At 35.6% G+C, this 18593-nt stretch overlaps 1 protein-coding gene across 6 annotated transcripts; it reads left to right on the top strand.

Annotated features, from left to right (window-relative positions):
- Positions 1 to 576: 576 nt before the first annotated feature.
- Positions 577 to 18379, top strand: LOC136205444 (uncharacterized). 6 transcript variants are annotated; one of them, XM_065996039.1, is made up of 25 exons: positions 577 to 873; positions 973 to 1138; positions 1291 to 1400; positions 1580 to 1652; positions 1852 to 1913; positions 3726 to 3867; positions 4404 to 4622; positions 4720 to 4786; positions 5385 to 5784; positions 7632 to 7779; positions 7900 to 8060; positions 9342 to 9441; positions 11402 to 11476; positions 11728 to 11862; positions 12492 to 12581; positions 12683 to 12865; positions 13036 to 13140; positions 13441 to 13599; positions 15923 to 15967; positions 16057 to 16278; positions 16665 to 16771; positions 16855 to 16911; positions 17003 to 17075; positions 17171 to 17429; positions 18043 to 18379. In XM_065996039.1, exons 2-24 carry the CDS (start codon positions 998 to 1000, stop codon positions 17330 to 17332), a joined length of 3036 nt encoding a protein of 1011 aa, XP_065852111.1. In that variant the 5' UTR covers positions 577 to 873; positions 973 to 997; the 3' UTR covers positions 17333 to 17429; positions 18043 to 18379. The 6 variants fall into 6 exon arrangements, with proteins under 6 accessions (XP_065852111.1, XP_065852112.1, XP_065852109.1 ...); XM_065996040.1 differs by having other exon boundaries at positions 967 to 1138; XM_065996037.1 differs by having other exon boundaries at positions 577 to 879.
- The last annotated feature ends 214 nt before the right edge of the window (positions 18380 to 18593 follow it).

Genomic DNA, 18593 nt, shown 5'->3' with positions numbered 1-18593 from the left:
AAAGTAGGGGTCACATCTATTGAGAATAAAATGAGAGAAAACCGACTAAGGTGGTTTGGCCATGTGAGACGTAGAGCGCTTGATGCGCTGGTTAGGAGAACCGAAGAGTGGCAAAGGGATGTAGTGGTGAGGGGTAGGGGAAGATCTAAGCAAACTTGGAGGAGGGTGATCGAGAGTGATATGAGTTTACTGGGAATTGAGGAAAATATGGTAGTGGATAGAACGGAGTGGAGGGAGCGAATTTGTGTCGCTGACACGACTTGATTTCACGGTTTTATATGATGGTTCATGTTAGCCGACCTCGAATCATTTCGGGACTAAGGCTTTGTTGTTGTTGTTGTGTAAACAAAAGTTTCATATTCCGTGCATCACACGAGTTTTCGACTTGTTTGTTACTAATATAATTAGAATAATTTGATGTGTTACTATTTATCCAATATAATTAGAATAATTTGATGTGGTACCATTTATTTTTTTTGCCAAAAACAAATTGAGTATTGAATGTATAAAACGAATTGAATCGACTGGGTGCGATAATGCGGTTTTAACCCAACACCTCAATAAGCATTCAAAAAAACAAAACAAAAAACCCAACACCTCAATACATGATGATAATTTCGGTTCAAAACACCAGTCCCAAATAACTTGAAAGTAACTTGGAAAGGACCACACAAACAGAACAGCGCGCAGCCTGTCTCTCGCTTCTAACTTAATTTTGTTTTCTTAGTGCCGAGTTAAAGACTCGGTCTAGAAGAAGGAGAGGCAGCACCAGCAGCAAAAAATTTCTGCCCCGTCAATCATCAAAAAGTTGCGCAACAAGTTTCCCTCTACCCGCACATACAAATCACCATTTCTATAAGCCTAAACCTCAAAGTTAGTGTAAGAACCTCGTTTTTTATTATATGTAATCATTTTCAATCTGGCGAGAGATTCTTTCGATCCGATTCACTGGTTTATACTTTGAAGTTACAGTCAGAGGAACTTTTGAGCTTAGGCGATGGCTCTTTCAGCTTCTGATTTGCCAATGATGTACTCTTTGCTCTCCAATTCAATGAGCGGAGACGAGACTGTGCGCAAACCGGCTGAGGCGACGCTCTCTGACTCGGAGAGTAGACCTGGTTTCTGTTCTTGCTTAATGGTACTCTTCTGGATTTTCTCATTTTTAGGGTTTTACTTTGGTTTTAATGTAATGTGTGTGAATATTTTTTTTTTGGTTGTCTGTAAAACATTAATGGTGCATGCTTATGTTAATTCATGCGGTAAAATTGTGTGTATTTGATTTTATTGTAGGAGGTGATAACTGCCAAGGATTTAGCATCTCAGATAGATGTTCGTCTGCTGGCTTCGGTATATTTCAAAAATAGCATCAATCGTTATTGGAGACAGAGACGGGATTCCTCGTAAGATAGAGTTGCTACTCTGTAGTTTTTCTTTTGGTTTTGCATTACTGGTGGAGTTCTTTGCAAGTTCACGTTTTAGTCGTGACTACTTCTGATAGAAACTGCATCCTCTTGGTTTATTTTAGCTTCATGTAGCTAACAGGAGATGGTGATTTTAGTGCAATGTACTCTGTGTGCAGGGGAATAAGCAACGAGGAGAAAAACCACTTGCGGCAAAAACTATTGTCACACTTGAGAGAAGAAAATGACAAGGTGTTGCGCAAAATTTCTCTCTTTTATTTATTGTTAATTATCGATTTATTTATTTTCTCTTATTATTTGTTTTCCTGTGGCATATGAGATCATATGAAATTTTCATTTTGTTAATATTACTGTATATACGCAGAAATTCATTAAATTCTATGTGTCAGTTTAGGTAACTCCCATGCTGTTTATGCTTGTCTTGTTACAGATTGCGATGATGCTGGCTGTGCTCATATCTAAAATTGCTCGCTTTGACTACCCGAAAGAATGGTAAATTATTATGTGGAGTTGCTACTCTCTAAGTCCCTAGTGTCAATCTATTCCAATTTATTTAAAAGACTTAAGCTCTAGATTGCTGCAAACTTAACTAAGTATGTTTTTTTTGAAGGATTTGGAGGCAAAAAGCTAGACTTAGGGGATGTTAGTGAATAATTTGGTTGCTAAAATTAATTTTTCTTCATATTTCTGTCATTTACTTCTATTGCAAAATAATGGAAATTCAGAATTCCATTGCATTATTATTATTTTTTGTTCTAGGTAGGTGAGATCTTATGATAGCTGTCCTTGCCTTATTGTAAAATAATTTGCTAATAGATTGTGCTTTAGATTGTTCATCACCATATGCAATTCATGAGTCTTTTTGCTATGTAATATTCCATATCCTGACCAATATACGTAACAGATGTGAGCATAGTCGTTAAAGGCGCTAAGGGGTCCTGGACGTAGGCGCAAAAAATAAAATAAAAAATATACTCTATTACTAGTTAAAGCATAAACCCAAAACACACACTTATGACCACACAAAGTAAGCCTTGCAATCTTTAATCACCTCGCAGACAAGCTTGATTTGTGCTAGCAATTGGAATTTATATTATTTATTTGCTGTGTGTAACATTGGGTCGTTAACATTCTAGTTGCTAATATGGTTGGAAATGTTAGAACCTCAATTGGATTGTGGCAAAGTAAATACCCCATTCGCTCTATTGTCAAAAAGAAAATTTGACCAGTCATAACCTTGAAGAAATGTGATCCCAATGGTTCAGATTAGCTTTGGTGAAGTCCTCTTTTTCTTTGCGCAATGTTTGTTTTGAGGGTTAATAAAGGAAAGTAAGGCAAATTTATGGAAATGTAGGTTTTTTTTTTTTGAGGTGTAACTGATAAGTATGGTTATTGTTGGTAAATTGATAGGTTAAAATGTGTAGATTTATTAAACTCCAAATTGGGGTTTTCATGGTAATGCATTTTTATGTTACAAAAATACCTTCACCCTCCTATATTATTTCCATATAAGTTATTAAATCAAATATAATTTTACCTTTCTTCACCCTCAAACCAAACAAACCAAATATTAATGTTATATATAACTTTACCTTCCTTTACCCTCAAGCAAAATACAAAAACCTTATGAAACCATTATTTTACCTTACCTTGTTTCCAAACACAATTAATATTTCATAGTTTATTACCATACTTCACCTCATTTACTTTACCTTACCATACTTGAGTGACACCCCATCAAAATAAGGTGTTAGAGTTTTTTTTAAGAGGGAAATGAGGAATGTGTCTAGATACTTCCATACTTCCTTTCCTTCCTCATTTCCTCTTAACAAAATAGCATCAAACTGTGGGGGTAGGGAGATAAATTTTCTGCTTCTATGAAGACTGGGATCGATCATGATATTTAAAAGAAGTGGCTGCGTAATTTAGATTTTGTAACTAACTGGAACAGTTAGCTTGCAAATTTTTATGTTTTTTGTTGTTCCTTTATACATCCTAAGCCGTCCTGCTTTCTTTTTAGGGAAATGAGGAAGGAAAGGAAGTGTGGATGGATGTATCTAGACGCATATGTCTAGATATATCCACACTTGTTTTCCTTCCTCATTTCCTCTTAACAAAATAGCATTAAACTGTGGGGTAGGGAGATAAATTTTCTGCTTCTATGAAGACTAGGATTGATCATGATATTTAAAAGAAGGGGCTGCCTAATTTAGATTTTGTAACTAACTGGAACAGTTATCTTGCGAACTTTTATGTTTTCTGTTATTTCTTGATACATCCTAAGCCGTCCTACTTTCTTTTTAGGCCAGAGCTCTTTTCGATCTTAGCTCACCAGCTTCAGTCGGCAGATGTTCTTACATCTCACAGGATTTTCCTGATTCTCTTCCGAACTTTGAAGGAATTGTCCACAAAACGTCTTACTGCAGACCAGAGGAATTTTGCAGAGGTATAACTGCTTAAGTTTATTTTTTCTCCATTGTCATTTGTTATTTCTTCTCCTACTTGTTTAATTAGTCCTTCATATTGGGATGAAGAATAATCCTTGCTAGGCATATATAAAGCACCTTTTAGAATTTCTGATGAGTTCATGTGATAGTTTGCTGATTTTGTGAGGGATAATATAAACTTACTATTAAACCCGTGGTCTAGAAGGATATTAAGGCTTTATCACCAAACAGTCATTGTCTGCCATTTTGTAATAAATTGGCATGATTTTTGTTGATCTGCACATGAATAGATAAATGATTTTTCTTTTCCTTTTGCGTTCTTTTTAATTATATGGATAAGTCTTAATGTATAATTCTTTCTCATATTGAAGATTTATTGAAGATAAGGCTTTATCACCAAACTTTGAAGGCTTGCCCCCAATACACCCTTGTGGTGGGACCCCTCCCCGGACCCTCGCTCAGCGGGGACGCGTAATGCGACCGGGCCGCCCTTTTTATTGAAGATTTATTTTTCTGCATGCCTTTTCTACTGCAGATATCATCCCAGTTCTTTGATTATTGCTGGCGCCTTTGGCAGAGTGACGTGCAGACCATATTACATGGTTTCTCAGCACTTGCACAGAGCTATAACACAAATGCTCTAGAGAAGCATCATGATGATCTTTACCTAACAAGTGAGAGATGGTTGTTATGTTTAAAGATAATCCGTCAGTTGATAATTTCAGGTTTTCAAAGTGATGCTAAATGCATGCAGGTAAGTTTAGTCGCTCTCTTTTCTCTTTAATAGTTTTAGTCTGTTTCTTTATGGTTATGAACCTGTGAGATCAGTGTTTGATTTCTTTTTTTGGCAGGAGGTCCGGCCTGTGAAAGAGGTCTCTCCCGCGCTTTTGAATGCCATTCAGTCATTGCTTCCATTTTGTGAGCTGATATTTACTTATCCTTTGATATTTACTTTCTTTTAAATGCACATTTCTGCAGTAAGTGGTTTACAGGAGCGTTGAAATACCCAGAAATTCTGGAACACCTCTAGTTGCTTAGTACAACTGCTAGTTGTAAGGTTTAGGGATTAAGTACTCATTTCTGTTACTAATAATTTGACAAACTGAAATACTGAGTGCTAATAACTAATGAAATAGGGACTCAAAAATAAACTCTAGAGGAATTAGTTGTACACTTGTACTTTTCTGGATGTCAATTTCAGTTCTTAACATATAGCTCACTTCCCACTGTTTGTGCTCTTTGTGTAAATGGGTGATGCAGAAAAAGGGACTCGCACAGTTGCTCTCTTGCTCTTGCTCTTGCTATTTGATTCTGTTAACAGCTTTTTTGGATCCTAAGAATGTCATCCTTTAATCAATGATATGATGAAAACTTACCACTTGAACTGTCTAATCTTTTGATATTTAATCTAGGGTATAAAAAGGGAGAATCCTTACCATAACTGACCCATATTTCTTTTTTAGGCTGCATGTTTAAATTCGAAACTCATTTCCTGCCTATTTTGTCTTATTTGCAGATTCATCTTTTCACAAGACACATCCTAAATTTTGGGACTTCATAAAGAGGGCATGCACAAAATTAATGAAGGTTTTAATTGCAATTCAGGGAAGACATCCTTACTCATTTGGTGATAAGTCTGTCCTTCCGTCTGTCATGGATTTTTGTTTAAACAAGATTGCAGATCCTGAGCCTGATTTATTATCGTTTGAGCAGTTTTTAATTCAGTGTATGGTAATGGTAAAGTGTATGCTTGAATGTAAGGAATATAAGCCCATTCTTACTGGTCGAGTGATGGATGAAAATGCAATTACACTAGAGCAGATGAAAAAGAATATTTCAAGTGCTGTTGGTAGTGTCCTCAATTCCCTTCTCCCGGGAGAACGCATAATACTCTTATGCAATGTATTAATAAGAAGGTAAACATGCGCTAACCTATGTTTCACTTTGTTAGTTTGTCGTCCACTCTTTATGTTATTACCATAGTTGCGAAAGGCGAAAGGCGAGCCGAGGCGATAAGGGTAAAATACCGCCTCGCCGACTAACAAATTAGTAAAACACAAAAAATAAAACCATAACTCAAATTGACTAATTTAACTTCTGAATCATTTGAATTCCTTGCTTGACCTCTTGCACATCCTTCTAACAAGGATTTGTCGCTTTCGATGTATTAGAATTACTAATACTCATGTCCAAAAGCCTGCAAAATTTGGAAAATTACACTTGTAAGCCACTATTTCATACATTTTTACAAACTTTCAAACAGTTTCAAACACTTTCACAAATTTTCACTTCACACACATTCGTACATTTTCACGAACTTTCGTACAGTTTCAAGCACTTTCACACATTTTCACTTCACACATTCATAAACTTGCATAATAGTATCATTAGCATATAATTTCACACTTTCACTTCACACACTTTTATAAACTTAACTCAAACTTTCATAACTTAGCAATAATAACAGAAATCACAAAATTTGGGCAGCATAACATTTGCATAAGTCATAATAAAGAGTAGAAATTTGGGCAGCATAACAGTAGGATGAAGATGAAGAAAGAAAAATAGAAGAAAGTAGAAGAGTATGAAAAGAAAAATAAAACAGAGGAGAACAGACAAGAGAGAACAGTATAGAAAGAAAAATAAAAGAAAGGAGAACAGACAGTACCTGTAATCGGTGGTGGGTGGTTGCCGGCCTTCTGTCTATCGGTGCTGTTGGGTGGAGAGGAATTTCCTGTCTCGATCGATCGGTGCTGTTGTGGCTATTTTGATTTTTTCTTCTTCTTTCAATCGAAAGTTCCTGATTTTTTAACCTAAAAATCCCTTTTATACTTGTTTCTAATTTTTTTTCAAGAAAAACTGCAACTTACAGCCTAAAGTGCAGAAGGCGACCGCCTCTCGCCTCTGGTGGCCAGGCGGTCGCCTTATGCATATCGCCCGCCTTCCAGTTGAGAAGGCGGAGGAAGGAACGCCTGGGTCGCCTCTCGCCTCAGGCGACCCAGGCGATCGCCTTTCACAACTATGGTTATTACTCAAAATCTGTTGTGCATGAGTTGCTTTCTGCTCTAGTTTGTCTGAGGTCATTGCCACATTGGTTTGTTTTGATATGAATATTCGTTTCTCTTTTCGTCCTACAATAAAGGCTTTTTAATGATGAACCATATGCTGACACCTTTTGAATTGTTGATGGGTAATTTCTTTATTTTTGGTGAAGTCTTTGCTTCAGGTATCTCAGTACTAGGCATAAGTTTTAGCTTTATTTTGAGGGACCCACTGTTCTGTTCTTGTATGTGGTTTTGAAAATAACATTTTGTCAAATGCTAGAACTTGGGATGCGTGTTTGTACTTCAAGTCCATAGTCCTCAAAGAAAAGCTTGAAAGTCTCTCTCAAGTCATTAGAACATGCAAGTGTAGACTTAAAGATGTGCATGCTACTTGTTGTGCTTGCTTTTATTGTGTATTTTGCATATGAGTCCGTTGCATCCTTGTCGTGGTCACTGGCAGATGGTAATTGGTAGCGATTTGCACTAATTCTCTGCCTCACACTGTACGAGAACTCTGGGGTGGAATCTTATGTTAGAGCCGAATGTCAGGATTTTTCATTTCTGATTTTGGTACAATTGGTCAATAATTTGTTTAAAGTTTAAAACCTTTCCTTCGGCTTTAAATTTCCAATGACGTTATACAACTAGATTTTTAGTAAAACCTCTTCAAGTTTCTTGAGAAGTTGCTTTACCCAATTCTTATGTTGATGTCTTGACAGGTATTTTGTTCTAACAACAAGTGATTTGGAGGAGTTGTACCAGAACCCTGAATCTTTTCATCATGAGCAGGACGTTCTTCAGTGGACTGAAAAGCTGAGGCCTTGTGCTGAAGCTTTATATATTGTATTGTTTGAAAACCATAGCCAAGTAGGTGGAATTCTACTCTTATAGATCCTTAACAATATCTGCTGACATAATTAACCTTAGAAGTTCCACTGAATGAATGTAAGAATTGTGGCTTATTTATTCTTCATTGTGTTTTCTTAGCTGTTGGGTCCTGTTGTAGTATCCATACTTCAAGAGGCAATGAATGGTTGCGCATCATCCGCTACTGAGATCACTCCTGGTTTGCTTCTTAAGGATGCAGCTTATGGAGCTGCTGCATATGTTTACTATGAGCTTTCAAACTACCTTAGCTTCAAGGATTGGTATATGTGTTCTCCTTCCCTCTATGTTTATTATAACTCCAATCCATACATCTTGCATGAATTACTTGAGACGTATTTGAGTATTTCCATGTAAATGCTGTTGTTTTGAATAGTGAATTGTTACTTGTGAGCAAGCCTCCTGTGCCTGTCTTGTACTAGAAAATGGAATTTGCGTCTTATAGTAATTGATATTGAATTTTTTTTTTTAGTGGCTGCTAATCATGTTAGTCACTGTTGTTAGAAGCGAAATGAGTCGCAATTCGACTCATCCGATTCGAGTCGATTCTGTATGATTTCGAGTCGTATCTATGGTATGACTCGAAATTATACCTGAATCAGACATGAATCGGCCGAGTCCACCGATTCTGTCGATTCATGTACTCCATTAAAAAAATTGTTTTTAATTTAAATGGAGTAGAAAACAATGCAGAACTGATAAAAAAGACATTGAAGAAAACTAGGAGACTCCACAAATTCCAAACTCTTTCTTTCCTTCTCTGTTTCTTTTCGTTCTCTGCAACTAGCCTTCTCTATTTCTTTTCGTTCTCTGGAACTAGGGTCACCCTCCCTTCCCAGCCAATTCTTTTCTTTCTTTCTTTCTTTCTATGATTTCTTTTGATGATGAAGAATGCTTTGTCAATTAGTTTTATTAGAATTGCATTAGATTTCAATTTTAACTTAAGTGTTTGATTGATAACTTGATGTAATTTCTATTTTGACATTAAAGTTGCATTTTTAGACTAATATTTAAAGTTAAAATGGTTAATATTTTATTTTTATAATATTTTGAATTTGATCCGAATCTTATGATTCGATTCGATTCACGAGCCCGGATTCTCAAAATGAGGATTTTGAGTCACGAGTCAGAATCTCGATTTAACAACTATAATGTTAGTCCTAAAGTTTGATTCAGAAACATGTGAATGTTAAAATCCAAACGCATGAATAATGAAATTGCTAAAACTGCTTTAACATTGTTATATTACATTAAAATGATGTCACATATGCGGAAAAATGGCTATCACATATTTGAAACATTTGTCTCATCATATTGTTTAGGATTATTTCTTTTCAAATCTAATAAAGTTGTAAGAAGTCAATTTTCACTTTGTGAAAGCAAGATGTGATGTCTCACTGTATTGGTATTACGCTTTGAAGCTTAGGAAAAATGTCATGATTGAATTAGTTGATGTTTTACCAGTTAGTTGGAATTTAGCCATACTTGTGTTGTTCTCTGAGATTATACTGTGACATTCTTTTACCTGAAATAATTGATGGCAGGTTTAATGGTGCCTTGTCACTTGAACTTTCAAATGATCATCCGAATATGCGAATTATCCATCGAAAAGTTGCATTAATACTGGGACAATGGGTTTCTGAGGTACCTGCATTTTTCTGAGTTGCGTTATACATAATTTCAAATTATTTAGCATCTTGCCATAAGCACTAATGCATTGTGTTAAGTAGATATTCTCCTCAGTACAGTGATCGGTGGCAGGATAGTGACTTGAAGTCCGTGTATTAATATGACCAACCTAATGAGTAGCTAATGTAAATTAATTTTGACCATTCATGGTTTCGTATGTATAACAAATTAACAATACTTGACTTTTACTGTCTGCTAATTCCATCCCAGCTATGAAGCACGGAAACTCTTCAAGACATGCGTTTCCCCGTTTCCGGCAGATGTGGGAGACAGAAAATCTCGGAAACTGATACGAAACGTTTCCGGGCACGTTTTCTTAATTACCCAAAATACGAAACACATCTCTCAATTTTTAAACGGTTTTCCCTACCTATTTCGATTAAAATTCTGGAAATTCAAACTTTCTATTTTGCAATTCCTATTCAATCTAAGGGGACGTTTGGTTTAAACTTCGGAATTGGAATCGGAATGTTACGGAATCAAAATCAGAATGACTGTTTATCATAGTTATTAAAGGCGCACCAGGCGCAGGCCTTAGCGCCATGGCAGCCCCATGGCGAGGCGCAACTGCTATGGCGCGCGCCTGGTGCGCCATTTTGCGCCAAGAGGCAGTTGCCAAAGGCGCACCAAGGCGCGCCTTGGCAGTTAGAGGCAGTTATGGGCAGTTTTTTGGAATTTTTGGCATTTATTTTTATCTATCTGGAATGGAACACGTGTTCTATTAACAAAAAGTATTAAAAAGGAGAGAGATTATACGTTTTAACTAACTAGAAGACGAAGAGACTCTTTGAAGAGGAAGAGACAGAGTCATTTGAAGAGTGAGAGACATAGTCATTTTATTTATGCTTAAGATATTTTCATGATTTAGTATTCATTGCATTTTTATGTTAGTTTTATAGTTTTATAATTTTTATTTTTGTAAGTGCGCCTTGTCTCGCTATGGCGTGCGCCATCCGCCAAGGCTCCAGGACCCCTTGCGCCTTAGTGCGCCATGCGCCTTTAATAGCTATGCTGTTTATTTCTTTTGTTTGGTTTAATCCGGAATCGGAATCCAAACCAAAAGCGTTTGGTTCAAATTTCGATATCGGAATTGAAATGGGATGAAATTAAAATTTATTAGATAATAATATAACATATTTAATAGATAAAAATTTAGAAATACCATCTAAAGTAAAGAAATAAAAAAATAAAAATTAATTTAATCATCTACATCGAGAATTTCTATTACGAAAAGTTATATATATATTAATATCAACTAACATTAACATATAGGAAGATAAAATTCAAAAAGAAAAAAAACATAAAGGAATGTGGTTGAGATACAACGTGGACAGATTTTGCAAAAAGTAGAAAAAAAACGTTGGACAAAGAAAATGAAACCGTAGGAATTAGTTTGATTACTATGGGTGAGTGGGGGAATGGTTGATTCCATGATTTATTGGAATCAATTCCTATTCCATAATTAAAATTAGGAAACCAAACGCTAGGAATGGGATTATCTCATTCCTATTCCCATTCCATGGTGTCTTTTAACCCAAACAAACACCCCCTAAGATTAGGAAAATTGAAACTTCCTATTTGAGAGATAATTCCTTCATATCCTTCAATTTAAAGAACTTACCCATATTTCTTTCTTCTATAATATTTGTCTCTTGAATCTTGATTGAGCTTGGACTTTCTTCCTCTTGTTCTTCAATCTTGTTTTTTTTAATGTATTATTATATTTTTAATATTTATAAATCTGCTCCTATACTTTTAATATTACACGTTTCCCCCATATTTTCGTTTCCTATGTTTTTGAGAAATTACGTTTCCCAGTATCCGTTTCAGTGGTCTGTCAGTAATTTCCAAAAATTATATGACTTGAGGTGGAAAAGTATTTGATGTACATAGTTGCTTATTTGTTTCTTTGCAGATTAAAGATGACATAAAAAGACCAGTTTATTGTGGATTGATCAGATTGCTGCAAGACAAAGACCTTTCTGTCAGGGTATATTGCATAATTTCACTTCTATTGATGTCATTATTTTGTATGCCTGAAACAATACTCTGACGCAAGCAAATTAAATGTCTTGGCTCATCTTGTTTCTGCCTGGAGAAGTTAGTCATTTTCATCACTCTAATTTGCATCACATTGCTTCATCCTATTAAATATGAAAAGTATATGTGTTGCACTCTGCCACCTAGATTTCCATCCATTCATGCTGTTCAACTACTAAAGTTGTGCATTAATTGTTTTAGCTTGCAGCATGTCGGTCTTTGTGTTCGCATATTGAAGATGCAAACTTTTCAGAAAAGGAATTTGCAGATCTTCTTCCTATTTGTTGGGATTCATGCTTTAAATTGATTGAGGAGGTTCAAGAGTTTGACTCTAAGGTGAGATGGTGCTTCTGCTCTCATGCTTGTAGACACTTCCATTCATGGTCACCTTTTTGCTGATTATTGTAGTTCAAATGTTGTATTCCATTTTATGCTGTTAAGTATCACATTTTCATAATTTATATGAACATGGGGATGTGATATGCTCAATCACTTCTATAAATACCATAAAGTTATTGCAGGCACGGAATTCTCAACATATATACAAGTCGTTCAAGTTGTGTGTGCATTATTTAATATATAGTTTCTAAACTAATGGGACTGAGAAAATGCGAGATCGTATTATTGCTGTAAAGTTATTTACACATGTACAAGTCATTATAGTTTAATGTGCACTATTTAATATATAGTTTCTAAACTAATGCGACTGAGAAAATGCTAGATCATGTTATTGCTATAATCTGTTGTCCAGAAGCTATGAATTTGATTGATTGTGCCTCATTGTGGTGCTTTTGATCTTGTTTGATGTTGATTATTTAGTTTGATATATTTGTAACTATCAGCTCGACCAAAAAATAAAACTTGCTTCCAGTCTTTGGATTCTTGTATTACCTAGTTTGGTCCCTTATTTAATGGACTCTCTGTAAAGTGACTAAAGCTTCTTGTGATAATTCATTGAATTTCAGGTTCAGGTATTGAATTTGATTTCTGTACTAATTGGGCATGTTAGTGAAGTCATTCCCTTTGCAAACAAATTGGTTGAATTTTTTCAAAAGGTATTGAACTTGAAATACTTGTCCTTCATTGTTATAAATGCGAAAAGAGTTTGGTGTTTGAATCGCCTTATAATACCTTCCATTATTCTGTTATCTGGAAGGTTTGGGAGGAATCTTCTGGTGAGAGCCTTCTTCAGATTCAGCTTCTCATCGCTCTTCGGAACTTTGTGGTTGCTCTTGGCTACCAGTCCCCTAGTTGTTACAATATGCTATTACCTATTCTGCAAAGAGGAATTGATATAAATAGCCCAGATGAACTCAACCTTCTCGAGGATAGCATGCTGGTTAGCAAACTCTTACTGTTCTCTTATCTAGTATGTCAAGGGGGCAAAAAAGAGAGCTATTCAATTGCAAACTCTTACTATTTTCTCATTCAATAGAGATGGACAGCCATATTCAATGACTGCAGTCACTGTATAATGAAATCATGATGAGTGATTTTTTAATTGTGTAGTTGTGGGAAGCAACGCTCTCGCATGCTCCTGCAATGGTGCCTCAGCTTTTAGCATACTTCCCATGTCTTCTGGAAATCATGGAAAGAAGTTTTGATCACTTGCAGGTTTGCTTCATTTGGTCAATTAGCTCATAATACTTTTCATTTGAATAACTGTGTTCGTGGGTCAAAATAATTTTACTTCATGCACTCGGTCTAGCTTGGTGGATTTCAATTTTGTTGCATTAGTTATCAACTTATCACTGAAACAATCTGCTCATGTGCATCTACTCAGGTCTTCTGAATTGGTCTTTTGAATCATGCATCTTAAATGGCATCTGGTTATTTGCAAGCTTCTGAATCTTGCTACTCTTTTCTCCATCAGATTCATTTTTACAAATTTTATTGTTTCTTGAAAAATTTCAGGCTTCTGTCAACATAATTGAGAGTTACATAATTTTGGGTGGAACAGAATTTCTAAGTGTGCATGCTTCAAGTGTTGCTAAGCTTCTTGATCTTATTGTTGGAAATGTCAATGATAAAGGCCTAATTTCAACACTTCCTGTCATTGATATATTAGTGCAGGTATTGTATTCACAAACTTTCACAAGTTTCTCAGTTACACTTTTGTATGCCAAGTATTAACTGCATCAGTCATACTGAAGTTATCACGTTACTTCACTACTTTTATTCTGATTAATATTTGTTACACAGCAATCGATGAGACAAAATGATTAAAGGTCAAAGTTTTTGGGTTATTTGGGCTTTGATTTAATTTTGTACTCATCACATATTTGAGTTAGAATTCATGGTCGTAGTTTGAATTAGAATGTCACGTGGACCTTGTGTATCTCCATTTACTTTGATTGGGTTATTTTAAGATTTAATGCTAAGTTGGTTTTATATTTCATAATGGTGAAAATGATTTGAGACAAAAGGAAATAGCCAAATGACTCACAGATTGTCCAGCCATATGAAATGCCTAGTCAAATTTTATTTCAGTCTCGGAAAATATAAAATCAGGGTGGTGTGGTATCCCATGCTTTAATTAGTAAGAAAGTGTAAAAAAATCTGCTTGTGAACACACTGAACATGTAAAGAATAAGTCGTAGATGCTCCTTTTTCCTCTTGTTACGACCAGCCATAATACGCTCGCCGGCAACAAGTTCGTGACAGCTCAGATGGAAAAAAGGAAAAACAACACTTTTTGGCCCTAATACATGTTCTTTTTTTTTCCAGTAAGCCCCTATACTATCATTTTGCAACATTCAGCCCCTCTACTTTTATTTATTGCTCGACTTAACCCTTTTTTCAATAGCAGAATTCTATGTGGAAATAACATGACAATATAACGCTTGATGTAACACATGGAAAATTTGAACTCTTCATCAATCACGTAGATTTTGCAAAATGAACCATACATGGCATAAAATTTTATTTTAAAATTATTTTTCTAGTTTTCATTTTTCATTCTGCCCTTTAAATAAAGGCTAAATCAAGCAATAATTAACAGTAGAGGGAAAAATGTAGTGAAATAATAGTACACGGACTCAACAGAAAAGGAGATAAAGTACAGGGGCCAAAATGTGGTCTTCTCCATGCGAAAAAATAAGATAACAATGACAAAGTTTACTTACATGACAAACTGTAATTGGAATATATATGTTGGAGGCAATGTATGCGGGTTGAGAATTGCAAGGATGCTGCTGCCCTAGGATTAAAGATGAAGGGATAAGGGGATGAAGATGGTAACAAAACAAAAGGCGCGAGTTGGAAAAGAGAAAATTTTACTATTTATGGCTCTTTACAAAGCTTGCATTAAATGCCTGCTCAGTTTTTAGCATTGAGCAAGCTGGAGACAGAATTGTGGTTGGCTATTTTGTTATAATGGCATGTGAATTTTATAGTTCGTTCAAAATGCTGAGATTTGCAAGAGTTGAGTCCTCTGTTAGTGCTGACTAATGATATGCATAGGAGCTATTAGAGAGGATTTATGGGTGTAATGCTTTAGAGTTTATTATTTTTTTACACTGAAAGTGTTTCAATGTGAATAGAGATCAATTGAAGTTTATATACATCCAATGACCTTCTAATACCTTTTTTTCATATTTGTCGAATTGGGAAATAAAGGGCGCAACATAAAGATTCTTAATATTTGTACACCCATCAACCTTTTTTAAAACTTCTTAAGAGGTGATGTTACTTTCAATGTGAATGAAGATCAATTGAAGTTTAGATGCATTCAATAACCTTCATATACCTGTTTTTCTTATTTTCCGAATTGGGAAACAAACACATAGATTTCTAATATCGTTACATCCATCAACCTTGTTTAGAACTTCTGAAAAGGCGATGTTACTTTTAACATTGTTTTCTGTTTCGGTACTTTTACCAAACACACTACTACAACAAGCCTTAGTTCCAGCTATTTGGGATAGGCTGATATGAATCATGATGGGCCTGCGAAACTTTTCCCTGATTCCAATGCTAGGCCTTATTTGTGGAAGGTTTACAGCAGCAGGGGCAAAGGAATATGTGAAGGGTTTACAGTCAAGAGGAGGGATAAGGTGGTGAGCTGGAAAATAAAACAGAGGGGGCTGAGAACAGTACACTGGCCGTTCTTAGGACAGAGGAGGAGGGGAGTAGGGTTTGAAGGCATGGTTTAGGCGGAGAGGATTATCTGATATTTTATGTTTTTTGCTATCTTGGATTCTTCTTTCTCATTCACTCATGCTCCTTGTAGGGTCCAACGAAGTTGAGAAGCCAAAGTAAAATTTTGTTGCATTTTATGCATGGATCCTTCTGATATTACCAAACTCACCACTGCAAATAGAAAAAAAAGGATTCCTAAATTCAGCATAACATATTTATAAATTACTAGATCAATAATGCCTTAGCTCTTTTGCAGTGTTTCCCAACAGAAGTGCCCCCCTTGATCAGCAGTACCTTACAAGTAAGTGTGGCCCCTCATAGATTCTTGAGAAATTAAACGTCATATTCATTTTGGATATATTTTAACTGTAATTTATTTTATCTTCTTAGAAACTAATCGTAATATGTTTGAGTGGAGGAGATGACCTGGATCCTTCAAAGACAGCTGTTAAAGCATCTTCTGCTGCAATCCTTGCTAGGATTTTGGTGATGAATACCAATTATCTTGGTCAATTGACAGCAGAACCATCACTTGCATTGCTCCTGCAGCAAGCAGGCACAGCAGTTGAAGAAAATATACTTCTTTGTTTAGTGGACATATGGCTCGACAAGGTCAGTGGATCTTAATTTCTACAAGGATCGTGATGCGTTGGAATTTGTACTAACCTGATTTTGTCTGATTGTTTTACATTAACATAGGGTCTATTCTAAACTTGATTGTTTATTCAAAGTATTTGGATTGCATGCTAGGTTTAATAGTGCAGGGCTTTTGTTATGCTTAATATAATTGAAATCAAGCATTAATGTGATCTGCGAAGCCTTTATTCTTAAGGGTTTTTTTTTTTGATGTTCTAAGATCAGCTCGAATTATATTTTCACGATCCATTTGTAGATACTTCTGCGAAGGGTGATGCTTCTTTCATAATGATTATGGATGTTGTGTCTTGCTGCTTCATTTACCTTTTTTTTTTCTTTTTTTCTTTCTTTTTATTTTGCAGGTAGATAATGCATCATCCCACCAAAAAAAAGTATTTGGCTTAGCTCTTTCAATAATTTTAACACTGAGACTGCCTCAAGTGCTTGATAAGCTTGACCAAATCCTTAGGTGTGTGAGTCTGTTCTTGAATTTTGCTGTTGTCTTCAATGTCTTTCCTCACCCTGTAGTTGATGATTATTTTATTGGTGCAGTATATGCACAAGTGTAATACTGGGTGGAAATGACGATTCGACCGAGGAGGAATCCAGGTTACATTATTTCCGAATCTAGCTTAGTTTGTCTAATCTTTATCAAGTCAGCCTAAGAGTTGACAATTCCTTTTTCTTTCACAAATGGCAGTGGTGATAATATGATGTCCAGCATGTCTCATGGCGAGGGCATTGTTCCTAGCAAAGAGTTCAGAAAAAGACAGGTAAAACTTTTTGAAGGATTTCACGAGCTCCAAATTATGATGAAAGTTGTCGATAATATCACGCAGTTATTGTATTAATGGTTTGTTGTCAGCAGATAAAATTATCTGATCCTATCAACCAGTTGTCATTAGAGAACTCAGTTAGAGACAATCTTCAAACATGTGCTACTCTTCATGGTGAATCTTTTAATTCAGCTATTAGTAGAATGCATCCTTCAGCATTTGCACAACTGAAGCAGGCTTTAAAGATGCCATAGACGGGACAAGGCTTATATTTTTTCATGTTCAAGTGGCGATGTCATTCTAAGAGCGCGTGCAATTTTTTTATTTGTTCCATACATTCCAGAGATGTAGGTAAGTTTTGTTCTATACTCTATCTTTCTCTATATAATTTTCCTTAGTTCAGAACATTGATAGTTGTTTAAAAGCTGCTCAGGTTATTTGCTTAGGGACATCTTTTTAAAAGTCCAACAAATGAAACCAGGGGTGTCAATTCATGTTAATGGGTCATATCGAGTATCAGCTTAATGTCTAAGGACTTGACTCGAACATAACCTAAAAAAGTTTTGTGTTATTATCGGGTCAATCCAAATTTGACCCTAACCTGCTAATTCCTTTTCTTGTTGGGTTCATGTCGTGTTAGTGGGTTATGTGCAATTTTGCCACCTCAAAATGAAACGTTACATTTGGTTAGTTTGCTAAGTTTTTGTTCTTAAGAAATACCAAAAAACTCAACCAAAGCCTTATTGCAAACCATCTAAAGTTTTTCAGAGTATTGTAAAAAATACCGAAGTGAAACAGTTATACAAGTTATCCAAATGTTATGGAACCTTTAGTATGCCAGCTTAAGTGATGGAAAAGATTTTTATTAATTAACGTTAATCAGTTTTCACCATTTTGTTATTTGGAACAGTTTTTGGCTTCATAAGCTTTCCTCTGATGTTGTCATTTGTTTTTCTAACTCCAGGTTTACTGATGATTGGGTTACTTGGCTGATGCTTTTCGTATTGTTGGTGGTGAGTTTTTGCTTTTATTTGACCCCCAAAAAAAAAAGATTAGAGAAAAAGGTGAAAAACAGAGAGTAGGGAGAGTGTTATTTTGAAATATAATTTGTATATTGGGAAATATAAATTTTTTGTAAATAGTTGGCTGGTCAGTTATTGCCTGTAATGTAAGGCAATTAACGGTTACAGCCCTCAGTTCATAGGCTTGTTGTTACGGAATTCTTTTTATAGGAAAAGGCATTCTTGGTCGTGTTGTTCCAATTGATTGCAACTGAATTTTATGGATTGGTAGGTTTCATTTGGGCAAAATGCATAATTAAGTTCCAGAACTTTCACAGTTGTAAATCCTGCGTATTCAGGTTCCGTTCCATCCTCCCTCGCCTTATCTTGGGCTCTTCCGATTAATGTTATTAAGTTGACTCCTCACAACTATAAGGCATGGAGAATGACAATAGAATCCACATTGGAATTTCATCGTTATTTTGATCATATCACTAGCACTAGTCCCCTGCCC

Source organism: Euphorbia lathyris, chromosome 9, assembly GCF_963576675.1.
Source record: "Euphorbia lathyris chromosome 9, ddEupLath1.1, whole genome shotgun sequence".
Taxonomy (NCBI): Eukaryota; Viridiplantae; Streptophyta; class Magnoliopsida; order Malpighiales; family Euphorbiaceae; genus Euphorbia; species Euphorbia lathyris.
The sequence above is the reverse complement of the archived record's forward strand: the minus strand, read 5'-3'. Positions and strand labels throughout refer to the sequence as shown.

Bases quoted from the DNA above. Each gene is read 5' to 3' on its own strand.
- LOC136205444 (XM_065996039.1), top strand. From the start codon at position 998: ATGGCTCTTTCAGCTTCTGATTTGCCAATGATGTACTCTTTGCTCTCC. The intron at 1,914-3,725 runs GTAAATTATTAT...CTTTCTTTTTAG, and splicing joins TTTGACTACCCGAAAGAATG to GCCAGAGCTCTTTTCGATCT. The intron at 16,279-16,664 runs GTCAGTGGATCT...TTTATTTTGCAG, and splicing joins TGGACATATGGCTCGACAAG to GTAGATAATGCATCATCCCA.